General features: G+C 30.4%; 1 protein-coding gene across 4 annotated transcripts in view; it reads right to left on the bottom strand.

Annotated features, from left to right (window-relative positions):
• LOC124361858 (tubulin monoglutamylase TTLL4-like) overlaps positions 1–27,437 on the bottom strand; it is a 79,946-nt gene that overhangs the window by 42,502 nt on the left and 10,007 nt on the right. For 2 of the 4 annotated variants that reach the window (XM_046815893.1, XM_046815894.1), the window contains exons 4-15: positions 25,122–25,174; positions 21,345–21,446; positions 20,486–20,590; positions 19,554–19,664; positions 18,359–18,527; positions 17,802–17,904; positions 14,722–14,929; positions 11,567–11,693; positions 10,030–10,249; positions 8,909–9,249; positions 8,130–8,251; positions 6,228–6,304 (exon numbers count right to left, since the gene is read on the bottom strand). In XM_046815893.1, the coding sequence (XP_046671849.1) occupies positions 6,228–6,304; positions 8,130–8,251; positions 8,909–9,249; positions 10,030–10,249; positions 11,567–11,693; positions 14,722–14,929; positions 17,802–17,904; positions 18,359–18,527; positions 19,554–19,664; positions 20,486–20,590; positions 21,345–21,446; positions 25,122–25,174 (1,738 nt within the window). Of the gene's footprint in view, positions 1–4,031; positions 4,229–4,369; positions 4,451–6,227; positions 6,305–8,129; positions 8,252–8,908; positions 9,250–10,029; positions 10,250–11,566; positions 11,694–14,721; positions 14,930–17,801; positions 17,905–18,358; positions 18,528–19,553; positions 19,665–20,485; positions 20,591–21,344; positions 21,447–25,121; positions 25,175–27,437 lie in introns of those variants that run through there. The other 2 variants (XM_046815896.1, XM_046815895.1) reach the window with 2 other exon arrangements.

Genomic DNA, 27,437 nt, shown 5'->3' with positions numbered 1-27,437 from the left:
CAGGAGCGTCCAGACTGCATTCATTTAGGACCTACCACCAGGTACAACAGTGGCTGAATGAAGATAAGGATCCACTCGAGTGGGGTTGGAAGAAGATTGGCGACCACCTGACACCAATTACAACAGCACGTCCTGCAGCCCCCCAGGAATTACTGTCCCTTATAATGTGTACTTGCAAAGATGAATGCGTTCGTAATTGTGAATGCAGAAGGAGTGGTCTAAACTGCACTAGCATATGCAGCAATTGCTCAGGCCAAGCATGTGATAACATGGACAATAATAACATCTTAGACGACGAGCTAGAGGAGGAGGATAATGTGCTGGAGGATGAGTGAAGTTAATAAAGACATTGAACATTCCAAATTTGAAAGATATTTATGCTTAAGAAGTGAATTTATGTTGCAATGTTCGTAGAAAGTTCAGGGTGGGTTTCTCCGTACCACAGGTTTATATGGCCTAGGCCTGTGGAAGCCTCTTTTCCCTTAAAAAAGAGTGCCCCTTGATAAGGTGGTGAGGTTGTCGTTCCTTCAAGGGCTTATCACTAACATACCACCGGCCACTGAAATAGCAACATTCTTTTACGAAGCTTATTTTTTAAAAAAAATTATCAAAATTACGAAAAAGTTAACATTTACACCGTCTGTAACTCTTGAACCGTACAATTTAGAGTGATTATGAAAAGGACCATTCTTATTTAAAATTTAACGTAGAACATTTTTGTATATAACAATGTTTAGGATAAACCGCTTAGTTTTTGAAATATTTACGAAAAACTAAAAAAACTAGTGATTTTTCAAATTCCCCCCCCCTCACCACCAAAAACGACGCTCAAAATGGTGTAACTTTTTACCATAGAATAAGGGGACTATGTAGAGCAATTTGGTGTTGGAGGAAAACTTTTACTTTGGATGTTGAGGTTTAGGTCTAATTACACCGTACTAATTCACAAAGTATCTTGGTTACTACTTTTTCATAGATCATTTGTCAATTTTGGTCAAAATCCATACAATCACAAGTCACCCAGAGCAACTGTATACAAAACGAGATTAATTCAAATGCTTCCTTCAGTCTGACTGACCTCAACAATGAACTCGATCTTGGCATTTATTTATGCAATTACCATTGTGATTTTCATAAAGGTCTATCAAGAATTACAGGCATGATCTTGAGGGGAGATAAAGATCTGTTTACTTAAGACAGTGCAGGTTGATCAGAAATCCACCCCAAAAAAATTAAGAAGATACTCAGCCTTCAAATTTTTATACAAAATGATAATGTAGACTAAATTTATTTCAATTCTAAGAACGTTTCTATGACTAATAATACATGATTAATAATTAAAAACTACAAACCTGAACGTATCACATTTCAAAAACAACTTCACTACTGAGATTTATCTGAAAACGTAAGAACATTTCTAGACATAACACTAATTTACAAAGCAGAGAAAACATCATCTAGTGAAACTATTATAAATAAAGTATTAAGTCTTATTGTTTAACAACTTAGCTTAAGATTTAATTGGTGCTCAATTATCTTAATATTCTTTAATTTTTATTTCTAATATATCTTTTTTTTATTTCTAGCTGCATAAAAATGAGCAGTTTGATTTCATTAGTTAGTAAGGTTTGAAACACAAGCGCAAATACAAAATATACACAATTTATCTAGGATAACACTTACATTTGTAATATTTTAGCAATCTATATAATTATTACGTATCTATTATTAAAAACATTTTTAACCTTCAGTTGTCTGATTTGTTTGTAAAAAAATTATGAATTAACAAGTTTATATTACTAGCTAAATTGCATTTTGTTTAAATAACAAAAATATAAATTTTAAAGAACGGAAAACTGCTCTTTTTAATGAAACTAAGCACACCAAGCTTTATTAGCAGTGTAAAATCAATTTTTATTATATAATCTACAATATACTGCTCAACTACAAATTATAATGAATACTAAACTATTACTCTATAATAGTACATATTTTTACACAAAACCACCAGCCTAAAGACTTTATTGCAATTAAAGCTTTAAAAACCTAGAGTTCACTAAGGGAAAGGGCTGTTATAGTGTTAATTGTTATAATATTAATTAATTTTAAACCAATCAAATTAAATATTTTATTTGCCACAGTTATTTCAATTTTGTGATTGTAAAAAAATCAAAATATTTTCAATTTTTTAAATGTAAATACTAGATGTTAGTAATTAAAAGACCAAAGTAAAGATTGGTGATTGTAGAAATAGGGTATAATTATTTTACTAAAACAAAAATAATGCAAAAACAGCACCAACACTTGCTTGCCATGTTGATATCAAAATTTTCATTTAATCTTATGAAATTTGTTCTTGTATTAGTATGTATATTTTATGAAATTAACAATCTTTGTAATTAATCACCAACCAGACATGAATAAATGAGTACCAAATAAATAAACCTTTCCCTAAAACTCCAATGGGTAAAGTTTTCAAGCAATTGTTATGGTAAAGTTAACAAACAGATTATATAACAAAATTCTTTATAAATGGCATCATTTTACTGTTACTAAAACAGCTTTTTGGACACCAACGTACTTGAGAATACTGAAATGTTAGGGTTATTGTCACAATCTGATAAAATCTTATAATAAGGAATTGTTTTTACAAATGCTGAAAACAGCCATAACTTTATTTAGGCATTTTTTCATGAAAGCAATAAAATATTTTGGTATATAAAATGAGTTAAATACACAGAACATGTATTTCATTGATACTGTATAACCTATGTCTGGTTTTAGAAACATTGTTAGCTAAAAGAAAAAATGTCGGATAACATATAATGTTCTAAAATAGCACAAGAAACAAATTTTGTTTTTAAAATAATCATTGAATAAAAATAACTAAACTCTTGCCATAATTTCTACTATTATCATTCATTTTATGTATGAAGTGGTATATAAAGTTATGTATGACAACTAGTTTTTTTCATGCTAGTCATCCGATACAATGCTAAGTAAACGTTCCTTTGGGAACAATCTCATTATAACCAGAACTAATTACAGCTGTTCCCTATATTACGATTGTTCACGGTGACAGAGCTATTGCTCACTATCGAGTGTTTCATTCGTCAGGATTAGCTCAGGAATCTGCTGAGTTTTAATATCAAATCAGACATATTCATTGACTTGGCATTATTGAAGTGACAATTAGGTTGTCACTAAACAATGAGTCCGTACATCTCTTTTGAGATAGATTGTTCAACACTATTATATATATATACTTGCAATTACCGTTGAAACACATATATAATTTTCAGTAATTTCCTACTTCAGGGAAACAGCCCTGAATGTTTTGAAGAAAGAAACTCTCATAAGAGAAAAATTAAATTTTAATGGCTTCAAATTTCAAGAGCCCATTCTTAAAATGTGTTACAACTTGGTCTTTCAACACTTTCAACCTCAACAATGTACTTATTTTTGGATTTATAGTACTTTAATACTTTAGATATTTAACAACTTTGTGGCTGTTTACAGTTGAAGATAGTTATCTTTTAGTGTTGTATATGTATGAATTTCGATCGTAAGGTACACTATGTAAGTAAAGTGGTACAAGGGTCACAATAGAGCATATTTTACTTCACCTACTGTATTTTTTTTTTTTTATTCTGAGATAGAGGCAGTTAGCATGTTCAGAATACTTGCTATAGATTTGTTACGAGAAAAATGTACGAGTTAAAACTCTAAACCCAGATCACATTACACGTAACTAATCGTATTTCTGACACAATGATATAATTTGGTTAGCCAAGAAAATCTTGTACAAACAGTTATTATTATATGATTATTTGTTATCTTCCCCGGAAAACTAAGCATGAACACAGATCATTTTTAGAGTCTCTTTTATTATAAAAAAATCATTATTAAGCATGGCAAAATATCAATTTATAATAGTAGACAAAATTATTTTAAATACAAAAAATGTGTATATTTAGAGGAGAGTTATAACCACCCTGATTGAAATAAAAACAAAAAAAATTAACTCAAGATTGAATTAATTATGACATTTATTTTAATATTTTAAGGCATAATTCCAGTATATATGGATCACATATCACATACAATGTTTGGAAACACAAGTGAAAACGGAACCGTAATTTCCAACTGAAAAATTTGAGAATAGTTTAGTCAATCTTTGACCAGTCCATGGTCTACCTCAGCTACTCCCCTTCTCCTCTTCCTCTTCCTGTAAAAATACTCATATACTGTTCAAAAAATCATGTATATTTTTTATTTTACAATTTATTAAAATTTCGTTTGAATATGACAAAAGCCAAAGGCTGGTAGTTTACAATCTGATCTACCTCTAGCTACAAGAGAAGACAACTTTGCAGCTTATCCGTCACTTACAAGACTCCGCTCTTTTATAATGGCAATATATTTTCCTGAACACACCCAGGACTTTGTCCTCGAAACAGAGAACATTTTTATTACATTCAAGCATAAACACTACACCAATGAAATGTATACCACCAAATCTATTCTGTCTCTCCACTAATTCAGAGAGAAATTCGCTAAAAGATTGAATTTCTTCTACAATGATACCAGGTTATCACAACCAACAGTTGTCATTTACTTTCTTCTGAGGCCCATGCTGCATGTTTCAGCTGTTGACAGCGTTTTTGTGTGTTCACAAATTCTGTTGCGTTGTAAAGAAAAATAACAAGTGTGCGATGCCATGAGGAGCTAAAATCTTAATTTAAGTAAAAATTGAACAACAATTTGGGAATTTAGGTCTTACTAGTTCTTTTATAGTTCAGGCTAGACATTTCACAATAATTCCGTGATCCCTGTCATGAACTTTCATGGACCGCAAGTTGAGAACCCCTGATTTAGAGTGTTATCAGGCATAAGGTATTTCAAAAAAATAAGTGAGACCCCTATACCGTCATGTTCAAATAAGATATGGGTGCTGAGTAGTTCCGAGAAATTACTAATTTCTTTTTAGTTTATATAAAGGAATAACTGAAGCATGGAGCTGCTCTGGACATTTGACAGTGCTCCGCCTTAGCATAGTCAGGTAATGCCAAATAACATTGCTAAAATCTAGTATTTAATTTAAATCTTTATTGCACTAAATATGTGACATATTATTTTACAATAGGTAAACAGGTGCATTGTCAATTATTTAAAAGAATACATACATGATCATATATAACCAATACTATAATCAGTCAGTATCTGAATCAAATCAGACAAGAAGTATTCGTTTTATCTCTGTTAAATTCACAGAAATAATTATTAACAAAGAAAGTTTGATCCATGTGTATTGTTGAATTTGTATAAGATTTTTAATCCAAAAAGCAAAAAGAAATGTTTTGTCAGAAATTTTATTTTTATTTAATGTTACCCTATCAACAGCTGAAACATTACAGAGTGAAGCCTCCAGAAATGTTCAGTATACTTATCATCTTATGAGGATACACTACTACTAAAACTTGCAGCATTAAAAGGTAGACCAGTTTTACTGAAGAACTGTTCTATCAATGAGTTGCATTTTTTTAAACTGCAAACAAATATACTTTACAGGATTGTAATGACATTTCACGCTACAAAATCTTCTCAACACTTGCCTACATCACTATTGCTGATAGCAAGTACATAATATGATTCTGTACACGAATTAACACTAAAATGTACTGCTACATTATTTTACAAAATGTAATGCAGTGATACACAAAAATCACTGCCATTTATTCATTCTTAGTTGTAACCTTGTTACAAAATTACATCATGCTGTACCTTAACCAAACATTATCAAAAACAAAATCGTGTATATTAGGAAGTTTGATAACAGACTTTGATTTGTGGTTTTTTACAACACTTTACAATCATGCTTCAGTGGTATTATTAAAGCATGACTATTATGTTCAAAGATTGTAAGCAACAAAGTAACAATAAATAAAGTAGAAAAAGATTCAGAAAATACAAACAGAATTTTAATTCAAATCTAACTTCTCTCAAACTCAAAGAGATAGATAGAAGAACCTAACTAACTCAGAGGTGGTGTGGTTACCTCTGTGACCACGAACTGATAGCAAAAATATTAATTAGTTTGTAAAACTTACTATGACCACATGGATAACACAACAGTGGCTAGTAGGGAGACTCACTGTAGCATAACAAGATGTAAGATTAAAAAAATAATAAATAGATCAACTTACTAATTTCAATTTCTAACTTACCTTGGTGCGTTTAGGAGGAATCTGTGTTGTATCCAGATGTACTTGTTTTTGGCAAAGAGATTCCAACAGAGAGATACCTGCAAATTGTTAAAAGAGGTTGGTAACATTAAAAACTACGGGTTTTCAGATTTTCCATGCCACAAAAATCGTCCAGTTTTTACGAAAATTGTAATAATATAAGAGAAAAGTTGTATATCCATCACTAATTGAGAGATTAAAATGAGTTTTGAAACATTTTCACTTGCATTGACTGCGAAAAAATAACTAAATAAATATTGCGCTTCATATATTATATTTATACAAATTTATTTGTCGAGAAACTGTGAGTTATTGGAACAATTATAATCAAAGATTTACTAAAATATGAGGAGAAATAATAATAGTAAAAATCTGAATTGATAACAAAAATGTTAACAGCGGTATTTATTGACATTTTTACCAATGTCAACCAATTCTTTTGTTAGGTTAAACATTTCTAGTAAATTTTTAACCTCAACAGAAAATACATGATTAACCCTCCATCGGGCGCTAAACGGAGTTTTCCTCCGTGTATGTTTTATTATTAAAAATAGTACTACTTTTCTGATGTCGGCAGTCGTTTCCCGCAGTGTACTTCACGAGCATCTTTCGGGGAAACGAAACAATACCCTCCCGCTTTTATTTATCAAAATGTGTCAGTATGAGGTCTACTTCCGTGCGTGACTGGACGATTCCTCCGTGAGCGCCCGATGGTGTGTTTGTAGTGCTTGGACGAAATCTCCGTGAGCGCCTTATTGTGTTTAGTTTTTATGTTGTAATAATCCGTGTGCGCCTAAATGTGTGACCTGTGATGGTTTCTTTTTAAATTATACTATATATTTTATTTGAATTTTTTGAAATGGAGAATGAAGACGAGAGACTTGTCAGTACAGTACCAGTGTGTTAGGGAACATTTCAGTAATGATTATGGAGTGAACATTGCCGTTATAAGAACCAGAAGGAAAATTTTTTTAAATTTTGTGCAGTGTGTAAAAAAATTTTTAGTAAAGAATAAATTTTTATTTCAGAGCAATAATTGACATTACAATTGTATAATATCTCAAGAATTGAAGTAAGTTGTTTTGTAAGAAGTTAAAAACTAAGTTAATTTCCATACATATTTAAAGTAGGTTAAACATTTTTACAATTAATTGCATTATTCCTTAAAATTAATCATGTTGTTATTATACAATAACATTTTTTAAGATTTTGAATTTCTTATTATTTTCGAAAATTCATTACATAAGAGTGTAATTTTTATTACATTTCTAAAAATGAATATATTACATTGTAATTAAATCAGTATGAATATTTAAACAAATAAAAACAGTTTAAACGACTATGATATCCATTATTCGCCAACCTGGAGGAAACCTCCGTGAGCGCCTGATGGTGTTTCTAAGTTTAAGCGCCCGATGGAGGGTTAAAAATTAGTGCAACATCCTCCAAGAAAATCTGAAAATATCCAACAACAGTACTCAATCAACATCTCCCTGACATTACCATACATCTTTGCAACTTTGTGCATTTTGCCAGCACCCAGTTTTGTTTGGGTATTCTATGGCATACAGAAGAGAACGTGTTCAATACAGTACCATCTCATAGAGCTCTAATACCAACAATTATCATAAAACATCATTTGCAGTGAGCTCTATTGACTAAATTTGTAAATTTACTTAACTTTTATTGTTTCAAATATAATTCAAGTGGTTAAAATAATTAAAACGAAGCCTTCTGAAAAAAATGTCCTTCTACCATACATTGAATAGCTCATTATTATTTCTTTACTTTAATAAAAAGTAACTTTATAGGTTATAAGAATGAGAGAAAAATTAAATACAAGATCTTAACAATACAAAAAAATACTAGTAACATTTGCATTACCTCCAGTCCTGTCTTTGCTCTGCTTCACTTCCCAGGCATCAAACAGCATATTGTAGTATCTTGGAGTCTCGAAAAACTGATGATAATCGTGTGTTTCTGTTGTTGGGAAAATCTTCTGGAAACTGCAAAACATAATAGTATTTAATACAGTGCTCTTTTAACCTTCTGACAGATGGGTGTTTTTCTCAGTAAGTGTGCCCCTAGATGTTTTTTTTTTCAATTTTCGATTTTTTTAAGTGATTTGGGTTTGCTGCAGTATAAGTGTTATGAAAAACACTCTGTTAAACGTTTTGAAGTTTTTTGTGTATTTAAACAGATATTAATCTAGTTATACACATAAGTTATTACATTTACAAAATAAGATAAAATATTCTGTATTTAAAATTATAATTTTACACTTTTTGTCATACCAACCTTCCAATAATTTGGTTAAATTTTATTTTGCTATGGCGAAAACTAAAAATTGATTATTATAGTCCGAGAATTACTATGTTTGGAAGCAACACAAAATTATACTTTTGAAAATAGAAAGGGAGCATCTAAATTTAGATCAAGTATTGAGGAACAAGTTAACCCTGTTTGCCCCAATAGTCTACTAACTGGAAGCCATTATTCAACTCTAACCTTAACTTTTTACAACACATATTTCTAATAATACCCTAAAATACCTCGACTCCCACCATTCCAAAAAGTGGTAAATGGGATGATTCTTAAATAAAAATTGTATTTTGTATAACTCCTATCGCACCAGTTTCTAAGCTAAACACAACAGAACTCACTTGCCAAGCTGAGTGAGCTCATCCTCATACTGTACGAGATGACGAACATCGTCTGGAGTAAGGTCTCGCAGGATCTGATTCAGGTAGTCCTCCCGGTCCTCCGACTGCTGAAATGTCACGTGCTTTTGTTTTTCCTCATTGGACAACGCTGTGGTGTACAACCGTCGGTCGAAACACAATGTGGAGTCCAGTCCAAGATTTTCCATGAGTTCAGTTTGAACTTGAGAACTCAGTTTGTTCGGGATCTGGTATCCAGCGATGTTCATCAAGTCACGAACCATTGGCCCCTTCACAGCCAAGTCTAGAGGTGAGGAGGAATGTAACGAAGGCGAAATGTTGACCTGAAAATTATTTCAGAATGTTATTTTTTTGTTTAATGAGTTTAATTAAACTAATTAAGAAAAATAATTAATTTTGGTCTTCAACATTCCTTTAATGAAATGAAAACATTTTTCATACATACACATTGGGTGATATTTCGTCCAATCACTATCCTACTGAATCATGTGGTACTAAAGTAAAAAAATAAAGGAATCTATAACTTCTTCCACAAAAGTACTACATGATTAGATATGAAATGCTGACATTACCATAGTACTAGAATATAAATAATAATTTTAATTTAATGAAAACATGGATAGTATATTTGGTTGTGACTGTTAATAAGAAAAATCTAATTTATAATAGTTTTCTATAAAAAACACGTTATCTGATTGGATGTTCTTATAAAATATTATTCTGTATCAACAAAATAATTTATTTTAATAAACTCCAAACAGCCCACAATTGTACCGTTTTTTTTTTTTTTTTTTTTTTTTTTTTTTTTTTTTTTTTTTTTTCAGTAGAAAACTCATCTGCTTTATGATGCTTGACTACTTCACCAATTCATAATTAATGTTAATTATTATATACCTTTCACTGTTAAAAGTAAATTGATAAATAATTAAACACTTTTAAGGATAGTTAAAGTAGGTAGGATCTTTAAAATACTGTTCCTGGAATATTATTTGCCTATTTGAGTTCCTTGAAATTATATCTGGTAAAAGAAAGATTAGTTCTCCACTGAGTCTTATTATGATTACCTAGATTAACAAAAAATTGTTAGTATTTACAAAACTCACCTCCAGTAGCCAAGGTTTGAGATTCTCATCCAAGAGCACATCAACCCCAAAGAGCTCGTAGGAGCAGTAGCGAGATGCCAGATTGGCATGGCTTAGCTGACTGATGGCAGACTCTCCGCTGATGATAGTCTTGATGACCAAGTCGATCAGATGACCCCACAACGCTTTCACATCCACCCCTTGCTCCTTCTCCAGGTACGTCCACATAGCTTGTAGAGACCTGAATGTATTCATCAGTATTTTTATTGTATTATGTTGATGTGAAGTAATTAAGGGAAATTGTGAACTTTAAAAGAGTTGGTTTACTTTAATCCTGAACTATAAGAACTGAAATAAGTATGACTTTTATGCTTAGCTAATTTTTGTAAACAAAATCAGACTCTTTGCCAATCTTGTAAATATTATAACCTCATAAGAAATTATAAAAAAACTACATTTAAAATTAAATAAAAAATATATCTAATTAAAAATAAAGAAATGTAGTATAAAAAATATAAAAATTGCGAGTGCTGATGTTTTTAATTCATAGCTGGCATAATCTGAAGTAAAAAATAGATTATCTTTGCTATCTGCATTATACTACTGATCAAGCACTGTAAACTAAATATTTTACAAATTTAAAAGTAAGCAAAGTCAGTAAATTTTTGATTATAAAACATAAATATTATAATTTTTCAAAACTCCAAAATATTCCAATCTTTCTCTTCATATAAACCTTCCTTGGATTTCACCGGAATAGCCAAATAGGCCCAGCCATTTTTGAGATTAGTGCTTAACAACATATTTTGCAATTAATTTTTTATTTACAAGATTAGAACTGTTCAGAACTTTTCCAAGACAGCTCTAAGTAATTTCAACTCTTAACTGTTAGTGACTTTATCACCTAAATGTTATTGGTAGTCAATCATTAGTTATGGCACAAAATTCACAACAAGTTTCTTATTTCACAAGAGTACCTAGAAACATGAATGAAAAATGTAAAACTGATATTTTTGAATCTATTATGTGCAATAGGAACTACAAGATAAAAAAAAATCAAGTAAACACTCGACATAAGGTCCAGATTAATCCTTACTGTTTCAAAACTCTCAGGAGAATCACTTAGTTTGGGATAAGTTGTTGGAAAGCCCTACTTTAATTTTAAATAGATGGCTTGTGGTTTGGCAATGGAACATAAGTATTATTGTAAACCATAATAATTTCATAAACCAATAATGTAATTTTGCTCTTTTTAGATTAATTATGGTTAGTACATTAACATTCAATATTATATTTCAAAGCTAGGAAGTGATGTTTTCCTGACAAATGTCATACTTTCCTTCATCTTACACAGGATTTTGCAGGATCATTTTGTCACTTTGGAAAACACTTTCCAATAGAGTTAACGTACATTTTCATTATCTTGGATTAAACAAACTACTGAAATATAATTAATTATAAACTTATAACCTACATCTTGATAGATACAATGAACTTTTAAAACCTAAAACATTATACTGTTCATGTTATCTCCTACTGCATGAAAATGGAAACTTACCATTTGTGACCTTGACACGCAGAAGCATCTTCATTTTGAGTGTACTGGCTGCTGAGCTTGTTGATGCTATAGTTGGTGAGGTGCATGTAGCGGTCAGCCAGAGAAGTCATCTCGTTGGAGTACTTCACTACAATCATGTATTTCATTAATAATTGGCAGTTACAATAGGTCCTACTTTAACCCATCTTCAATGCATATTCACTATTAAAACTAAATCCTTAAAAATAAGCTGTCCTTAAAAATGAGTGAAGTTAGGAGAATTTAATACACCAGACCTAAATTTCAAGTACATTACACAAGAGTTAATTTCCCTGATTAACCCGTTCTGGTGATATTTCACTATCTTCAAGATATATTGTATAACTCTTATTGTGCTTGTGCAACTTCCATCGAGTAAAAGAGGTTTTTAATACTTAATTACTCAAAACAAACAACAGTGTTTCAGTTCTTCAGACTTTTCAAACCTTCTTTAACAGTTTATCATAAAACATATAACAGTGAACCATCCTTCGTCAAATTAGCATGTAGACAAGTGTGTGGAGACAATGGAAAAAGCTATGCCATAAAGAGATATCAAAGAGTTTAGAATCCAACTCAAAACTTCCTTTTAAGTAAAGATTATTACCTCATGAGACAACAGGTATACCACCCACAGACCTTTTCTTACGTTGAAACTTAATGCCAGTTAGATATGGTCTGACCAAAAAACGACTATGAAAAAGAAATTTTAAACTGTCATAATAGATTTTCAAATAGATCAAACTATCTATTAGTTTTAAATACGAAACTGGAAAGTTATGTTGAAAGCCAGAAAAGTAAGAAGAGAATTAGGGAGGAATACTTGAAAAATTGAAGCATTTGGACATGAATTCAAAAAACATAGAACAACTAAGGAATGGAATTTCTATTGAGAGTTGCTCAGCAGGGAGATGACGTATAAAATATTAATTAAAATTGTAATAAACATATGTTTTATTTCACACGATTTCTATTATTGTTGTCAATCTTTGTTTATATCTTTAAAAATAAACAGTTCCTTCTTTTGTTTTTATTTAATGGTATAAATACATTTCAATTTTTGTTACATAAAAATGGTACTTACTTAAAAACAAAACTTCTCGTATTACACACGATCTACATTTACATGTATCTAATACCTCATCAATTTTTGGCTTTTAACAAAGCTGTCACTTAATAATTAACACGATTCAATTAAATTATCACAAAAAGTGAGACTATTTTACAGAAAATTTAATTTGTGTTAAAAATTGTATAAAATTTAAATATGGTTCATGAAAACTGTTTGATGATTTTTTAATGAAATATGTTTTAATCAAATATTTAGTAAAACATAATATAAGTATAGTTGCACATTTTAATAAAATATAAAAAATGGAGTAAAGTTTATTATGTCAGAGAATACAAATCTGTTTTATTTCATTGAAAATCTTTATACTACACTCCAGTAAAAAATATATATTTTAAAACTCCATTTTAGATACGTTGGAAACAACATATTTTAACCTCAGCTATCTAGATTAACCCTTTGAGTGCCACAGCGTCGCTAATTTTGTCGGTACGAAAAGTGCATAAAGTGCCAGCGTCGCCAATTTTGACGATTCGTATTTCGATAATATTTTATATAGTACAAGATTTTTCTGACCAAATAATCAGACGGCTGTATTCAATAGGTTCCAAACTATCAATAAATATGAGTTTTATGTTGTTTCTCTACTATTTTATCTGTGAAACTTATGTTGTTTGGGTACTTATCAAGAAGCCACTATTTTTGGACGAGTTTTCCTTATCGGGGACAAAATAAATTACAGTATTAAAAACAACTGACTTTATTTAACCTATTTTGGAATTTACAAGTTATTACGACAATCAATTAAATCAAAAACTATAAGAACAACGTTTCATTATTCGAAAACGTCAGGTCATTCGTGTGTCTATTTGGAGACGATTTGGTGATATGAAGTATGACTCATCGAGTATTTTTCGATTCATTATGGAAGAAGGAACGTATAATGAAGTTTATTTTGATCTCTGATAAGGAAAACTCGTCCAAAAATAGTGGGCTGTGATAAGTACCTGTATGATGATTCTGTCTTCCAGTCATGCGACGTAGCGGACGAGTACCATGTTCAGTAACGGCCTTTCTTGTTGTTTATGTGCCAATAACCAAGCATTTGAGTAAATACAAAATAAAATAGTAACTTATACAGTATTTTACTGTATTTCTTTACAAAAGTAATGTATGATTTGAGTTGTGTTCAAGCGAAAAACGTGAATTTTCAGTGTAAATATTATTAGGGTTATTATTTAGTAAATGTAAACTTTTATGTAAATATGTTAGCAAGTATTTGTTTCTAAATTTACTTATCATATTTATTTGTGTTGTATTAATGTTTTATTAGATTTATTGGGAAAACTACATCATTACTAAGTAATTTCTAAACTCTGACAAATGAAGTACAGTTTATAAAATGTCGGTACCCGGCAGCATTTTGTTAATACATATAATGCCATGTTTTAAAAATTCTAGAATAAGATAATTCACATGGGTTTTATTTATAATCATATGGCCTTTATCAGGGTATAAAGAAAAAAAATCTTAAAAATAACGTATACACACAAATTAGGTCGAAACTAACTTTTTATACAAAAGTAAAAAACTTTGTTTTATAAATACTGAAATTTTTATATTTTTATTAATCAAATTTTATTTGTAACGATATGTATCATATTCTGCATTTAATAAGAAAAAAAACAACAACAAAATTATGGAAATCTGTTTGGTAGTTATTTTACAACAGCTTTTTTCCCAAAAGCTTACAAATATGCGAAAAACAGCGTGGCACTTTATGTATATGCCTTCGGAAAATACCCGTGGCACTCAAAGGGTTAAAGCAAACTATACATAAATAGAGTAGTTCTGTAAAAAAATACAGAATACAAAGATATTGTAACAGTTTAAGATATAAACTCGATAAAACCAAATAACTATAGCTAATTAAAAGCTTCCTTGGTTTACACACTTTTCCCTCAATATTCAAAATGACAAACCAAGAATATTTCTCAATAAGCTAAACTAAAAGAAATTTTCAAATATTTTTGTAAACTGATATTTAATTAGATTTAATAAAGAATACCTGAAGCAAACCGGACCAGTCCGTTGTCGTACAAGTAGATTCGTAGAGGATTGATGCTTGTGACAAGTACATACAGCCTTAAGTCAAACTTGCTCCCATTTATGAGGTAAGGATCTGCAATGTACTTCTGGACTACCAGTGGACATTTCTTGGGTATCTGTGTCCACTTGTGAATCACCTTGATACCCGTACCTCTCGCTGACGCAGGCTGCAATATAACAGGTTAAAATTTGTTAACCAAGTATATTTTGATACCCGTACTTCTCGCTAATACAGGCTATAATATAACAGGTTAAAAATTGTTAACAGTTGTGTATCATCTTGATATCCAGTTGCATTTTTATTTTTAACCCATAAACCACATAAATTGCATTTTTTTCATGATATGAGTTAATAAAAAAACGTTTTAACGTTGTGTAGTTTGATTTCTTTAATGTCGTATTTGTGTCATCCACCTCGTTAATTACCTAGCTGTTGACATATAAGGTCTAAACTCTCCTTGATGTTATTGCATTTACTAAAGTCTCCTAGAGATTCATAAATCTAAGCTCAGAGGGCTTGAAAACACAACACAATAATAGCTATTACGTCTTTTAATATAGCAGTAGTTTAAGTTTCTACTTTGCTCTTTTCATTACATTAAATTTAGACTTAAGAGTATGTTTACATATTTGTGTAGTGAAATAATCTAAGTATGTTGATATTAAATATTTCATTTGAAAAATTTTGTTATCAATGATTATGTAAGGTTTTAGTAAAGTTTCAAAGTATTTCACATTTAAAAACCTAATTCTTGTACAGAGTTGTGCCTTAATGACACTAAAAGGTTGTGCGAAAAATTAAACGAGCGTAAAATGATGATTAAGCTAACATATATTTAAATGATCTATTCACGTAGTTGAAGTTAAAGAAAACACTGTAATTACATACTTCAAAAATACTGTTATGATATTAAATTAACATCCTTTGAATAAAACTTACAATGGTACTGTGTAAATTAGTTCTGAACTGTCTGTTTAAAAGCTATACTACAGTTCTTAACTTGGACAATATTATATCTTAAAACATTTTATGCAATTATTTTTGGTTGAATATATCTTTATAAATAAGTTCTATTTATGTGTGAAGTGAATGTGCAAATGTAAGCGTGTCACAATCATTTATACTGTGTTGGTAAGAATTATCTTGAGCCATATCTTTTAGTATCTTATCTTGTATTTATAGCTTGGTAATTTGTATCCTTGTTTTGCTGCTGACGTTATTTGTTATGTGTAGAACTATGCCACATAATTTGTTGCAATTCACCATCGCTATACGAATTCCTTTCTAACTGTGACTAACAGTAACCTGTACAAATAAATCATGTTTTGGTGATTTATTCTCAATTTAATTGTTTTGTAATGAATTGGGAATCCTACTCTTAACAATATATATATATATATATATATATATATATATATATATATATATATATACATAAAACAGTATCCCTAACCAAAAAAATCTTGTTTCCAAAACAATTCCAACTGATGATTTAAACTCAAAATATCTCAGCAATGTTGTTTATTTTTCACAAGCAGTTATCCCTAGTAAAAGAAAATATTTTACAGAAGTCAATGAAATCTTATTGACGAAAAAGTTGTGTACATTCTTTAGTTATTGCAGCAACTAAAATCAAATAAAAAATTAGAAAAAGTATTGTGATAAAAACAATAACATAAGAAACTTAACCCTTCCAACACGGCTAACGCCTATAGACGCGGAACTGCCGACGCTTTAAATGCGGATAATGACTACAAACGCAAAAGCTTTACTTTTGAAATGGCGAAGAATTAGTTGTTAAAACTTCCGTAAGAGAGCAAGTCGATGTTCCTTTCGACTGTTGGGACTAGACAAAAGGCTTTGTCACCATTGGTGGACGTTGTAACGGTATCTACTCGGGTTGAAAGCAATCGCCACCATTTTTTTTATGGCCTGTGATGCGGCATACGCCTACAGACGCGTTCGTTTTATTCAGCTGTTTAACTACGTGTGTGTTGGTCGTTGATAAAATTCTCAAAAATATGTAATATTACATGTTTATTATTTTTTCTTATAAAGGTAATAAATACCAAGGAATATGAAACAAAAATTAGCATTGGGGAATTTATACAAAAATATTTTTTTATGTCTTATCGTTTGACAGTAATTTAAATTAGCGCTTTAAGGGTTAATAAAGTAAACATTACTGCTACAGACACTAATCTTGTCAACAAAGTTCCCAGATACATGATTGTAATATGTAAAACAAAAAACTAAGGACATTATCATCATAATACAAAATTTAACATTAACACATACTTTCAAAAAACAGTAAACAACAAAACCATTAAAGCATACAAGTTTTGAGATTTTAAATCTAAACCACAAACTGGTTTGTAGTTTATATAACATGATAATGATCATGATCATACTCAGCTGTTTTTGTTTTAATCCAAAGGTGGTAAATGTCCTATTAGAGTCGTAATAAACTACAATTAATGTCATATATTGAATTAAAACTTAAGATTGACTAAACTTTCAATTAGATAATTTATATGCACTTAATTATTGTAATAGAGAGGAAAATTGCACGGGAAAATCGAATGTACTACTAATAAAAGCAATACAAAATTGCTATGCATGCCCTTTTGTGAATTAAGTAACAGTAATACATTTTTAATTGTTTCCACAAGTAAACAGATCACCTACTATTGATAAATGTTTTTGTATGTCATAAAAAATGTATTAATTCACTTATTTGTTTAGAAAACATTAAACTAGTTATTGTCCTTTAAAAATAGGTTTTGATCCAATTTCATTTTATAAACCTTCAAAACTTTGTCAAAAATTGTCATTACTAATTTCCTTTGAATTAATTCCTCTTACATTTTTTTACTTTTGAATTTTCTAATTTAACTATTTCTTTCAATTTTCACACCAAAAATGTTGTATTTGATATCAAACCTAAAAGTAAACTTGATGGTGAAAGAAGTATAAAAAATTGTAATGTACTATGTTCTATAGAATAGCTTTAAAGACTAAAAAATTTTATAACTTACGGGTTTGACTATCCACTTTTCCTTGCCACAGTTCTTCTCCCACGCTGAGCGAAGAAGTTTATTGTCTTGCGGTAAGACGTACGTTCGAGGAATGAAACCAAACCTAAACAATTTTAGATATAAATATTATTCAGTGGTTCATAAGTTATACTAATGTATTTTACAATAATGTTACTTTAATAGTTACAGTTAGTTTAAAAGTTTTCTATTTTTCTGTAACCTGACTTTTGTTAGTCTTACAGAAAATAACATTTCACGCCTGGCAATAGAAGATATTCTTAATATCACATATCAGTTACAGACTATATGTCTTAGGTTACATTTATCTGTCTTTAGCATATGTTAGTTAATAATTGGAACATTGCCAAAGGGTATTTTAGTCTGCAAATGCCAAACAATTCAAATAAATATGAGAAAAATAACCATTTTCATTCGGTGTTAGCCAACTTGTCTCAAACGAAGACAGGTGGTTGGTAATAGCCAAAATATTGCTATGGTCTGACTACTACTACAACTTTACTGTATATTTGAAATAAAATATTAAATGGTGAACTCACTCTTTTTTCCCAAATTTGGCCATCAAACGGAACAAATTCTTCCACAAACGATCTTTTCGTCCAATCTGGAATGTTCCAGGAAAGTGATTGATTTTTTGATACTCCCTCAGCGTTTTGAAACATAATGATTTCATGTGTTTGCCCCATGTTCCACACCACTCGTTTGACTCTGAAAAACAAATATAATTGTAAATATTACTATAAAATAAAGAATGTTTCTTAAACAAATGAAACAAACTTAGTGATGTAGATTTAGATCAAATGAACTGATAGTTTGTCAAACCTTATATTTAGGTGAATACAGTTAAGTTTAAAAAGGTAATTCTAAAGTAATTCAGTTTCTTCCTACACCAACGGAAATGTTGTTGAGCAACTGAAAGAACTTGTTTAAGTTAAAATGTTTTAACATGTTTTGGGGTAACACCAACTATCTAAAAAAGCGAATAAAGCGCATATTGTTCTGTGAATATGTTTAATTTAATGTTTTTGACAGATAACTATAAAATCTTAAAAACTGCCATGGAACTTTAGTCTGAGAAATGTGGCAGACGCGTTACGGCATAGAATAGGAGGGAGAGTAGTTGGTGTCACTCAGTTCAGTAAGCATGTACAAAAAGCTAAAAATACAAGGTTTGTTACGATGCACTCGGGATGCAGAACACTTACAGTAGCCGGCCAGCTGACATGCACGCAGCAAGCTGCTTAAATGCGAAATATGGCAGTCTGGTACATGTCAACCGGGCGGCCACGGTCATTTAATGTTCTAATTAATTTATAGTTACTGTTATGTATGTATTTTGTATTGTATTTTAGAAGTTTTATGAAGATCTTGATGTTTTAGTGTTACAGCCTGGTGACGGACTTTTATACTTAAAACAGGCAGTTGTAACGAAAAAAGAACAAAAGCCAAACAAAACATTATTTGTCATAATTATATGAAATCTAGACCGTAAAATGCTTCTTTACTGACCATTTCCAAACTGTACTAACTTTAGAGAATACACATGAAATTTATATTAATATAAACATTATAAATAGATTTTATCCTTCTTCGCACTAATTTTGAATTTCCGAGTTTGACCAAAACCCTACATTACAAATTTATCTGAGGTTGATAGTTCATATGTTTTTGTAGGTTATCAAGGACTTGTTTTAAAAGTTACACATATGGTACAACAATCTTATAACAGCTTACTTCGTACGAGCTTGAAGTTGGAGTTGACTATGGTTCTCCGGACGACCACTGGAGTGATGGTGCTCAGTTTCCATTTAAGCAACTTCTGTATACAAGTCGGCAGTCCAGGCCCTGTGACAAACCCATTCATTAAAACAGTTACACAATTGAACACTGAAAGGGTTAAAATAAAAAATTGACATGTATTTTGACAGATTTAAGTTTTCAATATCATTATCAAAATCGTGCAAACTTCATGCCACCACCACATTGTAAGAATTTGATACCTATTCTTTTCTCGATGAAAATTAATAAAGATTTCTGATTTCTATATCATAAAGTTTTATAAGTTAAAGTATCACTTTCTAATGAATGATTGATATTTTTTACAGCCAATGAGGAATTATTTTATACTTTTGCAGGCTATTAATTCGATTGTTTAAATTTGGACGAGTTTAGGACTGGGTGAGAGTTGTAAAAATGAAGAGATGTGCAGAAGTAAGAAGTTTCTCATCAAAATTTTTGGTCAAGGAAATTTTTTGTTATTTTTGGAGGTCATTTGAGGAAAATTGAGGGTATTTCTAGAACATATAAAGGTTCTAGGACATATAGAGGTTATATTTTGAGAACATATAAACACTCCATTACGTTAAGAGTTCACCTAAAATGATTTGATATTGCTATGATTGAGGTTAAGAGAGCAAAAGAAAAAATCAGCTGTTTATCCAAGAATTACTAAAGCGACCAATCTTGGTAGATTTATCATTCAATTCTCGAATCAGAATCTTTGTTGAAGATATTATATTTTGTTATTACATATTATTATCTGTTTCTTTACCCACAAGATATTTAGAAATACATGCTTACGTGATGGACTATATACAATGGATACCATCTGATACTTTAGTGGGTAAACTAGAGAGATCACAATACACACAACTATATATTCTTACCTTTAGTATCATGTGTGGAAAATCTGATGTAGGGAGGAACATGAGAGAAAAGACTTGCCCTCAAACCAGGATGCAGCTTAGTAGAACTTCCAGTGACTACGTCTCCTTTAACAGTTCACAAGTATCATGTAGACAAACATATCAGTTTACATTAAATACAAACATTATTTTAACTTAACAAAATTTCCCTCATAGTTTTCATAAAGTTTTTTGTAACTATCCAGAGGTCACTCTGTCCCTATCTACTATTTGTTACTACACAATAAGTAGGCTTAGATTATGTGATCAGAAATATGTTACTAATAGTACCAAAGTTAAAGTTAACCTTTATAAGTGCTCACATGATCTGAGCTTGAATTTGGGTACTATCTCGAGGATGTTTCTTCCTACTTCACTAGGAGTGCGGGGAAGCCTGCACTAACGGCCAGGGACATTTTTGACCAGTACTTTCTCAACCTCATATCATTTGTCAGATCGTCCTACATGATCTGATGTTGGCAAAGTTTAGACTCCAGATAATTAAATAAACATCTTTTAAGGTGATTCCTAAATTCAAGCTCAGATCAAGTGTCTAAATGTTGACTTTAATTTTTAATATTTATAATACGTACATATGTATTTATCTACTTATATAACCTTTTAACAAATGGTAGATAGCAAAAGAATGGCTTCCGAATAATATCAAAGTATAGGATTTTTTTTATTTGAAGAAATTTATTAAAAAATAAAAAACTTAACAAGTGACTACACAATAACAAATAATGTTAGGAACATAACGGTAAATTCTACATATAGCTAACTAAGATAGAGAAAAATCATCTACTAAAGTTAACGCAAGTGCATTAATTGATTTACTAACCATGATCGTTTATTGAGATAGAATCTACAAGGCGACATGGAGAACTGGAAGAGCTTGCATTGGTCTCAACACTGAGTCCCAGGCCCAAGAAAGCTGGTTCATCTGAAAATTGAGATACAGAATCTATTTACCATAAACACTTTCTAATTGTTAACATTGTTTGCAGTTTTGCACAATTATTGGGTTTGAATAATGCAAGATGTTTGAATATTCTTACTACTACTATATCTGAAGGTTTTGGCTTGAGTTTTTATAGGGTATAAAGACTTTATCTTTACAAGATTGGAAAGTTATTTCTCACCTTTTTGACATCAAACCATTAAATTCAAATACAAGAATTAAGATATTTGTGTCCACTGGGCATGTTCTCAATCACAGAAATTCAATTTCCAGAAATATGGAGATTCAATGAAAACTAGGAACGGAGATAAAAATTAAGCTCACTAACCACCTTTTACTTCTCCTCTTTAATAAATGCCATCTGTGCTACGCCATAAAACCTATTTGGTATAACCAACTCTAAGAGGTGGGTGCAGTTGCTTGACCGAACTTATATTTTATAACACTATTCCTTTATATTTATTATTTGTTAAGTCACATAGGTTTGCATGTACCACATCATATATTTAGAGAATTTAATTTATTTGCTTTACCTAGATGTAGAACAGTTTCTCATTATAACTTTCCTTTGTACAAGACTCTACCGTTTCTTAATTTAAACCAATCAAACATAGATATTTTTAATGATAATTTGAAATATATTTTAAAGATATGCAGCAACGTTTTATTTTGATTTAATTTATTGTTCATTGTAGAAGTGTATGTGTACAATGAAGCAAGTTGTTATTTTTTTTAAATTGTATAGAGTTCATTTATTTATGTTGTGTAAAGAAATTTAAATATTAATTTGTGTAACTGCCCCAGCGGTTTAGTTTAGTTTAGTTTGTTATGTAAAGTTCATATTAAGAGTACATTAATTTTAGTTAGGATGACTGTTTTGGGAATAATTGAAGGTTTTGTACTTTGTTTGTGCTATATCATGTCCTGTAGCTGTCATGTAAAATTGAAAAATAAATAAATAAATAAGAATAGAATTTTACTTTTCGATTAATTTGAGTTACATATGTAGTTTTATATTTAAGCTCCAATGAACTGATTGCTGTAAAATCAGCTGTCGCAGCGCTTGACTCTGATTGATCGGTGATCACGCTATATTTTGAACGCAATCGGACGGACCCCACTGAGCTAAATTGGGTTGTGCAGCAACACTTCCCTGGACCGAGCACATTGTTCGTTTTTACAGAAATTTCTGGAGAGCCCGGTCACTTCTCGAGGAATGTGAATTTATTCCCCACATAACGCCGCGGTTCACATCTGCTTACACTGTTTATTCATACAAGTACTCAAAAGCTGCACTTTATTGTTCCTCTATACTGCCAAGTAACCGTTTTGTCTCTAATCTCCAGTGCTCATACATTAGCAACACCCAGTGGGGAGGTGGAAACTCTAGTGCTGTGCTCTGGCAGGTAAAGCCAACTTCGGTAGGTTTGGCAGTCCACTCTCCCTTTTCTTCTCTCCTACCCTCAAGATTTTAGATTGTTTTAATTTTGTCTTGTTTATACAATTGTGTCCAGAGCATCCTATACTTTAGCCTGTCTGATCTGGTTTAACTCTGTAACTTTATTAATTCGCAAATATGTAACCTATTTACATATCCAGTGTCTTTGTCAGACTTGTAGATACCTAATCTCCATGGTTTACAACCAAATCCGGTTAGGTCTGACATCTCCGAACCCAACCACAAAAACAAACCAGAACATCACTCATCACTAAATACAACCATGGCCTACAATCCATAATTACAATCTATCAAATCTATTAGGCACTGCCTCACCAATAAATCTCTTTAATCTTTAAATTTCCTACTTTTTGATGCCCAATATTAATATTTACTTACTTTACTGTTTTCTTCACATTTTCTACATGTTGCTGTGCAATATTATACATTTATTGTATTCTTGAATAATCAATAACTTTTTTTTTTTTTTTTTTTGCGTTGGGGTATTGGGGTGGATTTACAGATCCTCACACGTCAACCTGAGCTTATTGTGTGCCCCTTTGATGTTAGAGGGGTAAGCCTATCTTTGTGCCCTTAATTAGGCTAAGAAGCTTTTCCCCGATACTAGCATCTGGTTCGTCGCCTGGTTGTTTATCACATTAATAACGTTACTATTTCTTAGTTATTGTTGTTCGTTGTTTTTCTCCATTATCATTGTTTATATTGTAGAAAACGTTATAGTTTTTTGTTTTACTGAACAATGGCAAATGTCCGGAAAGATCCTCTTTTCTTCACAATCCTTCCATCGTTAAAAATAAACTTCAAACAAATAGTTATAGTTTTACTGTATTACAACACCAAACAGAATTACATCTCTTTTTGTGGTTGATGAATTGCCAGGTAGTCACAAAATATCCCGTTTGTGTTATGTCAAGAAAGAGAGGACTAACCTTTCAATAATCTCACACTTCCTATCCTATCATATTAAATTAAACTTGGCTCTTCATCCATATTATTAGTTATGTTATTAATCATAGTTTTATAAATAACCAGTGTTGCTTCAAAAAAATAGGTTGTTCATTACATAAACAAAACTAGTTGGTTGTTAGGATTTTCAGACCTTCAGCCTTCCTTATTTGGCTGTATGTAAAACTTTTACAACAACCTTACAGCAATTTTCATCAAAGAAAATAAATTACATAATACTTAAGAAATTATACATTTTAAACACAACACGGTTGATTGCATTGAACAAATTGTCATCTTTTAAAAACCAAACAATGATTATTTTTATAATTTATTGTAAATCGTGCAATTACAAAATGTGACAAAACAACACAACTAATCATCAAACACATACATTTCATTTCATTATAAATGGACAATTACCATGAGTCTAAAATTGCTTGATTTATAAAGGTATTAAGGTAATCATAATAGTTATAACTATAAAAACAAAATATTTTTGTATACATTAAAGGTGACAAGAATGATAATTCTATTAAGGAAGGCAACTGATTTGGGGAATTTCCTACATGGAACATTGTTTGTACCGAAATTTAAACAATAATATTGATTTTTACGTACAGAGTATATTGATTAAATAACAACAACGGTTGATTCTGGATATGGGTTGAGATAGCTCTACAGCAACAAGGCAGAAATAGCAACTGTCCAGTTAACTGTTATTAATTATTATACTAAAAACTGAATATCTAACCACTGTCTTAAGTGTCCAAGTTCATTATTGGAGCTGAAAATCACACAACAAATCCATACATTAAATATTTGATATATAATGTGCATCAAACCTCTTTTTCAAGATTAACTCTGCGGAAAGTTTAGTTTAAAGATATTTCTTAACAAAATTTAAATTGTATCCGATATCCATTGTATTTTTATTTATATTTCTGACTGATTACCGTCTATGGGATATTATCATGGATATACCGGAGGAAATGTCTACTTAAGTTATCACTGATTCTTGTCTTGATTTATTTCACATATTTATTTTTAGATCCATAAATCTGAAAGTAGATAGTTAAATATCTATTTCAGAAGGATTACTCTATATCATCAGTACACTAAACAATAAAAAACCCCACAGTACTTGAAGTTCCACTTCAACACTAGGATTATGTTCTTAAGCTTCAAAATTTCTCTGTTTAATTGGAATTTTTTGTAATACTTAAAAACAAAATCCATAACTAGATCTGTACCTTCCTCAAACTCATCTTCATGGTCAGCTTTGAAATCCTCCTCTTCACATCCACTGGAACAAGGTTTAAACAACAACTTACTGAAAGGTAACTTCTAAATGTTTCACAAGTCATAAAATCATATTTTTAATAACAAAACACACTCTTAAATATTAAAATCGTGTTGAAGATAGAACTTATATTGGTTTCGTGTTGTAACCACTACACTGAAGATTCACAACAACCCATGGTTAACTTTTATTCTGCAAGTCCATTTGATAGCAAAGCTCATTTTACAAAAATAAGTACAAGAAGAAAATTTACAATGTTGAAAAATCAACATCAGATGAATAGGATATATTACATTATTTTATTTCAAACTGAAAAAAGGTTTTGTTATAACGGTGGCAAAACAAGACACCAGGAAAAGTTCATAACTTAACTTCATTCAACCCCTGTCTCTGGTATAATTCAATCTTATTTTAGTGGTGCCCTAATCTGTTTTAAACATTGTGAATGGATATAAAGTTTCATACTATTAAATTTTACATAAAATATACCATAATGAAATTTATACTAAATACAATTACATAATCTGATCGTAATTATATATTTATAATATATTTAAAATCACATTCTCAAATTAATTAAACAAAAGATTTATTATTTATTACCTATTTAAAAGTGAAGTTTTAAATTTAAAAAAATATTTTTAACATGTTACATCTATTCTTATCAACATAACCCTTTGAGTACCATGAACCGATGAGATCGCCCCTGGGTATTTCCAAAAAGTGCAGACAGCCGAAAAGATCAGCCCACGTGTTTTACCAAAAAAGTGCTGATTTATTATTCTGTTACTAAATATTGACATATGGCATTGTACTTAGTCTCATTTTATACATAATAAATCAAATAAATATAATAATAATAATAATAAATTCGTTTATTTGTCGTAAAACATGTTACATGCATTGACAAAGTCTAATTCAGCTACAGACTAAGTAGCATTGTCTCTAAATAATATTTAATAAGTATAATACATAAATATTATATATATAACAATATAAGACATTAATTGTCTAGTTGATAATTATACTAGTTATATTATGAGTTTATCTTAAAACAATCATTAAAAGTCTATTTTGTTAATAGAAAAAAACTCATCAATATTATATAAAGGGTTTTTTAATAGCCATTCATAAAGTTTATTTTTATAAATTTTAAGAGGGTATTTTTCTATCAAATGTTTCAGTTTGTTATACACCTTCAAGCCAATTATAACATGACTATTCAAAGATTTGCTCAGTCGACAATATTCAATTAAAATGTTATTTTTGTTTCGTGTGTTATAATTATGTGTTTGTGTATGGTTTATTAAGCCCTTATTATTTAAAATGTAAACAGATAAGTCAAACAAATATAAATTAACTATTGTAAGTATTCCTTGGTTAATGAAAACAGGTTTACAATGATCAAGATATTCAGCTTTACCAACAATTCTAACAGCTTTCTTTTGAAGCACCAGTATTTCCTGAACTCTAGCACTATTTCCCCACAGTATTAATCCGTATCTCAAAATTGACTGAAAGTATTCAAAATATGCAGTCCGAACATAATTTTCACTTATGCAGCAAGATAGACGTCTCAATAAAAAAATAATTCTAGATAATTTAGCAGACAGAAAATCAATGTGAGGTCCCCATGAAAGATTATTATCAATATGAATTCCTAAAATTTTGATTACACTACTTGATTCAAAATTAAAACTATTTTCAGGAATTGATTTTAAAGTAAACAAAATGTTTTGAGTTTTAGTTTCATTCATTAAAAACCGTTTTCTTTAAACCATATTGATGCCTTGTTTATTGTAGTGTCGGTTAATTTCTTTAGTTCATTCAGGTTATTACTACTATTGAAAAAAGTTGTGTCATCAGCGTAGAGAAGCGTATTAGCATCAACAGCCAATGTTATATCATTTATATATATGATAAAAAGTAAGGGTCCAAGTACAGATCCCTGAGGGACACCGTACTCTATTTTGACTTCCTGTGACCAACTTCCTTTGATGTATACTTTTTGTGTTCTATTGATGAGGTATGATTTTATAAAATCAAGGGCACTTCCATGAATTCCATAATGCTTTAATTTGGCTAAAAGAGTACTGTGTTCTACACAATCAAAGGCCTTACTCAGGTCACATAAAGTGGCCTGAGCAAAGGCCTTATTTTCAAAAGTTGACAGTATATTTCGTATTAGCTTGTCAATGGCATCAATAGTGGATTTACCTCTTCTGAAACCAAATTGTGATGGACTTAAAATTTTATTTTCTTCTAA

This window comes from Homalodisca vitripennis, chromosome 5 (assembly GCF_021130785.1).
Source record: "Homalodisca vitripennis isolate AUS2020 chromosome 5, UT_GWSS_2.1, whole genome shotgun sequence".
NCBI classification, from domain to species: domain Eukaryota; kingdom Metazoa; phylum Arthropoda; class Insecta; order Hemiptera; family Cicadellidae; genus Homalodisca; species Homalodisca vitripennis.
The sequence above is the reverse complement of the archived record's forward strand: the minus strand, read 5'-3'. Positions and strand labels throughout refer to the sequence as shown.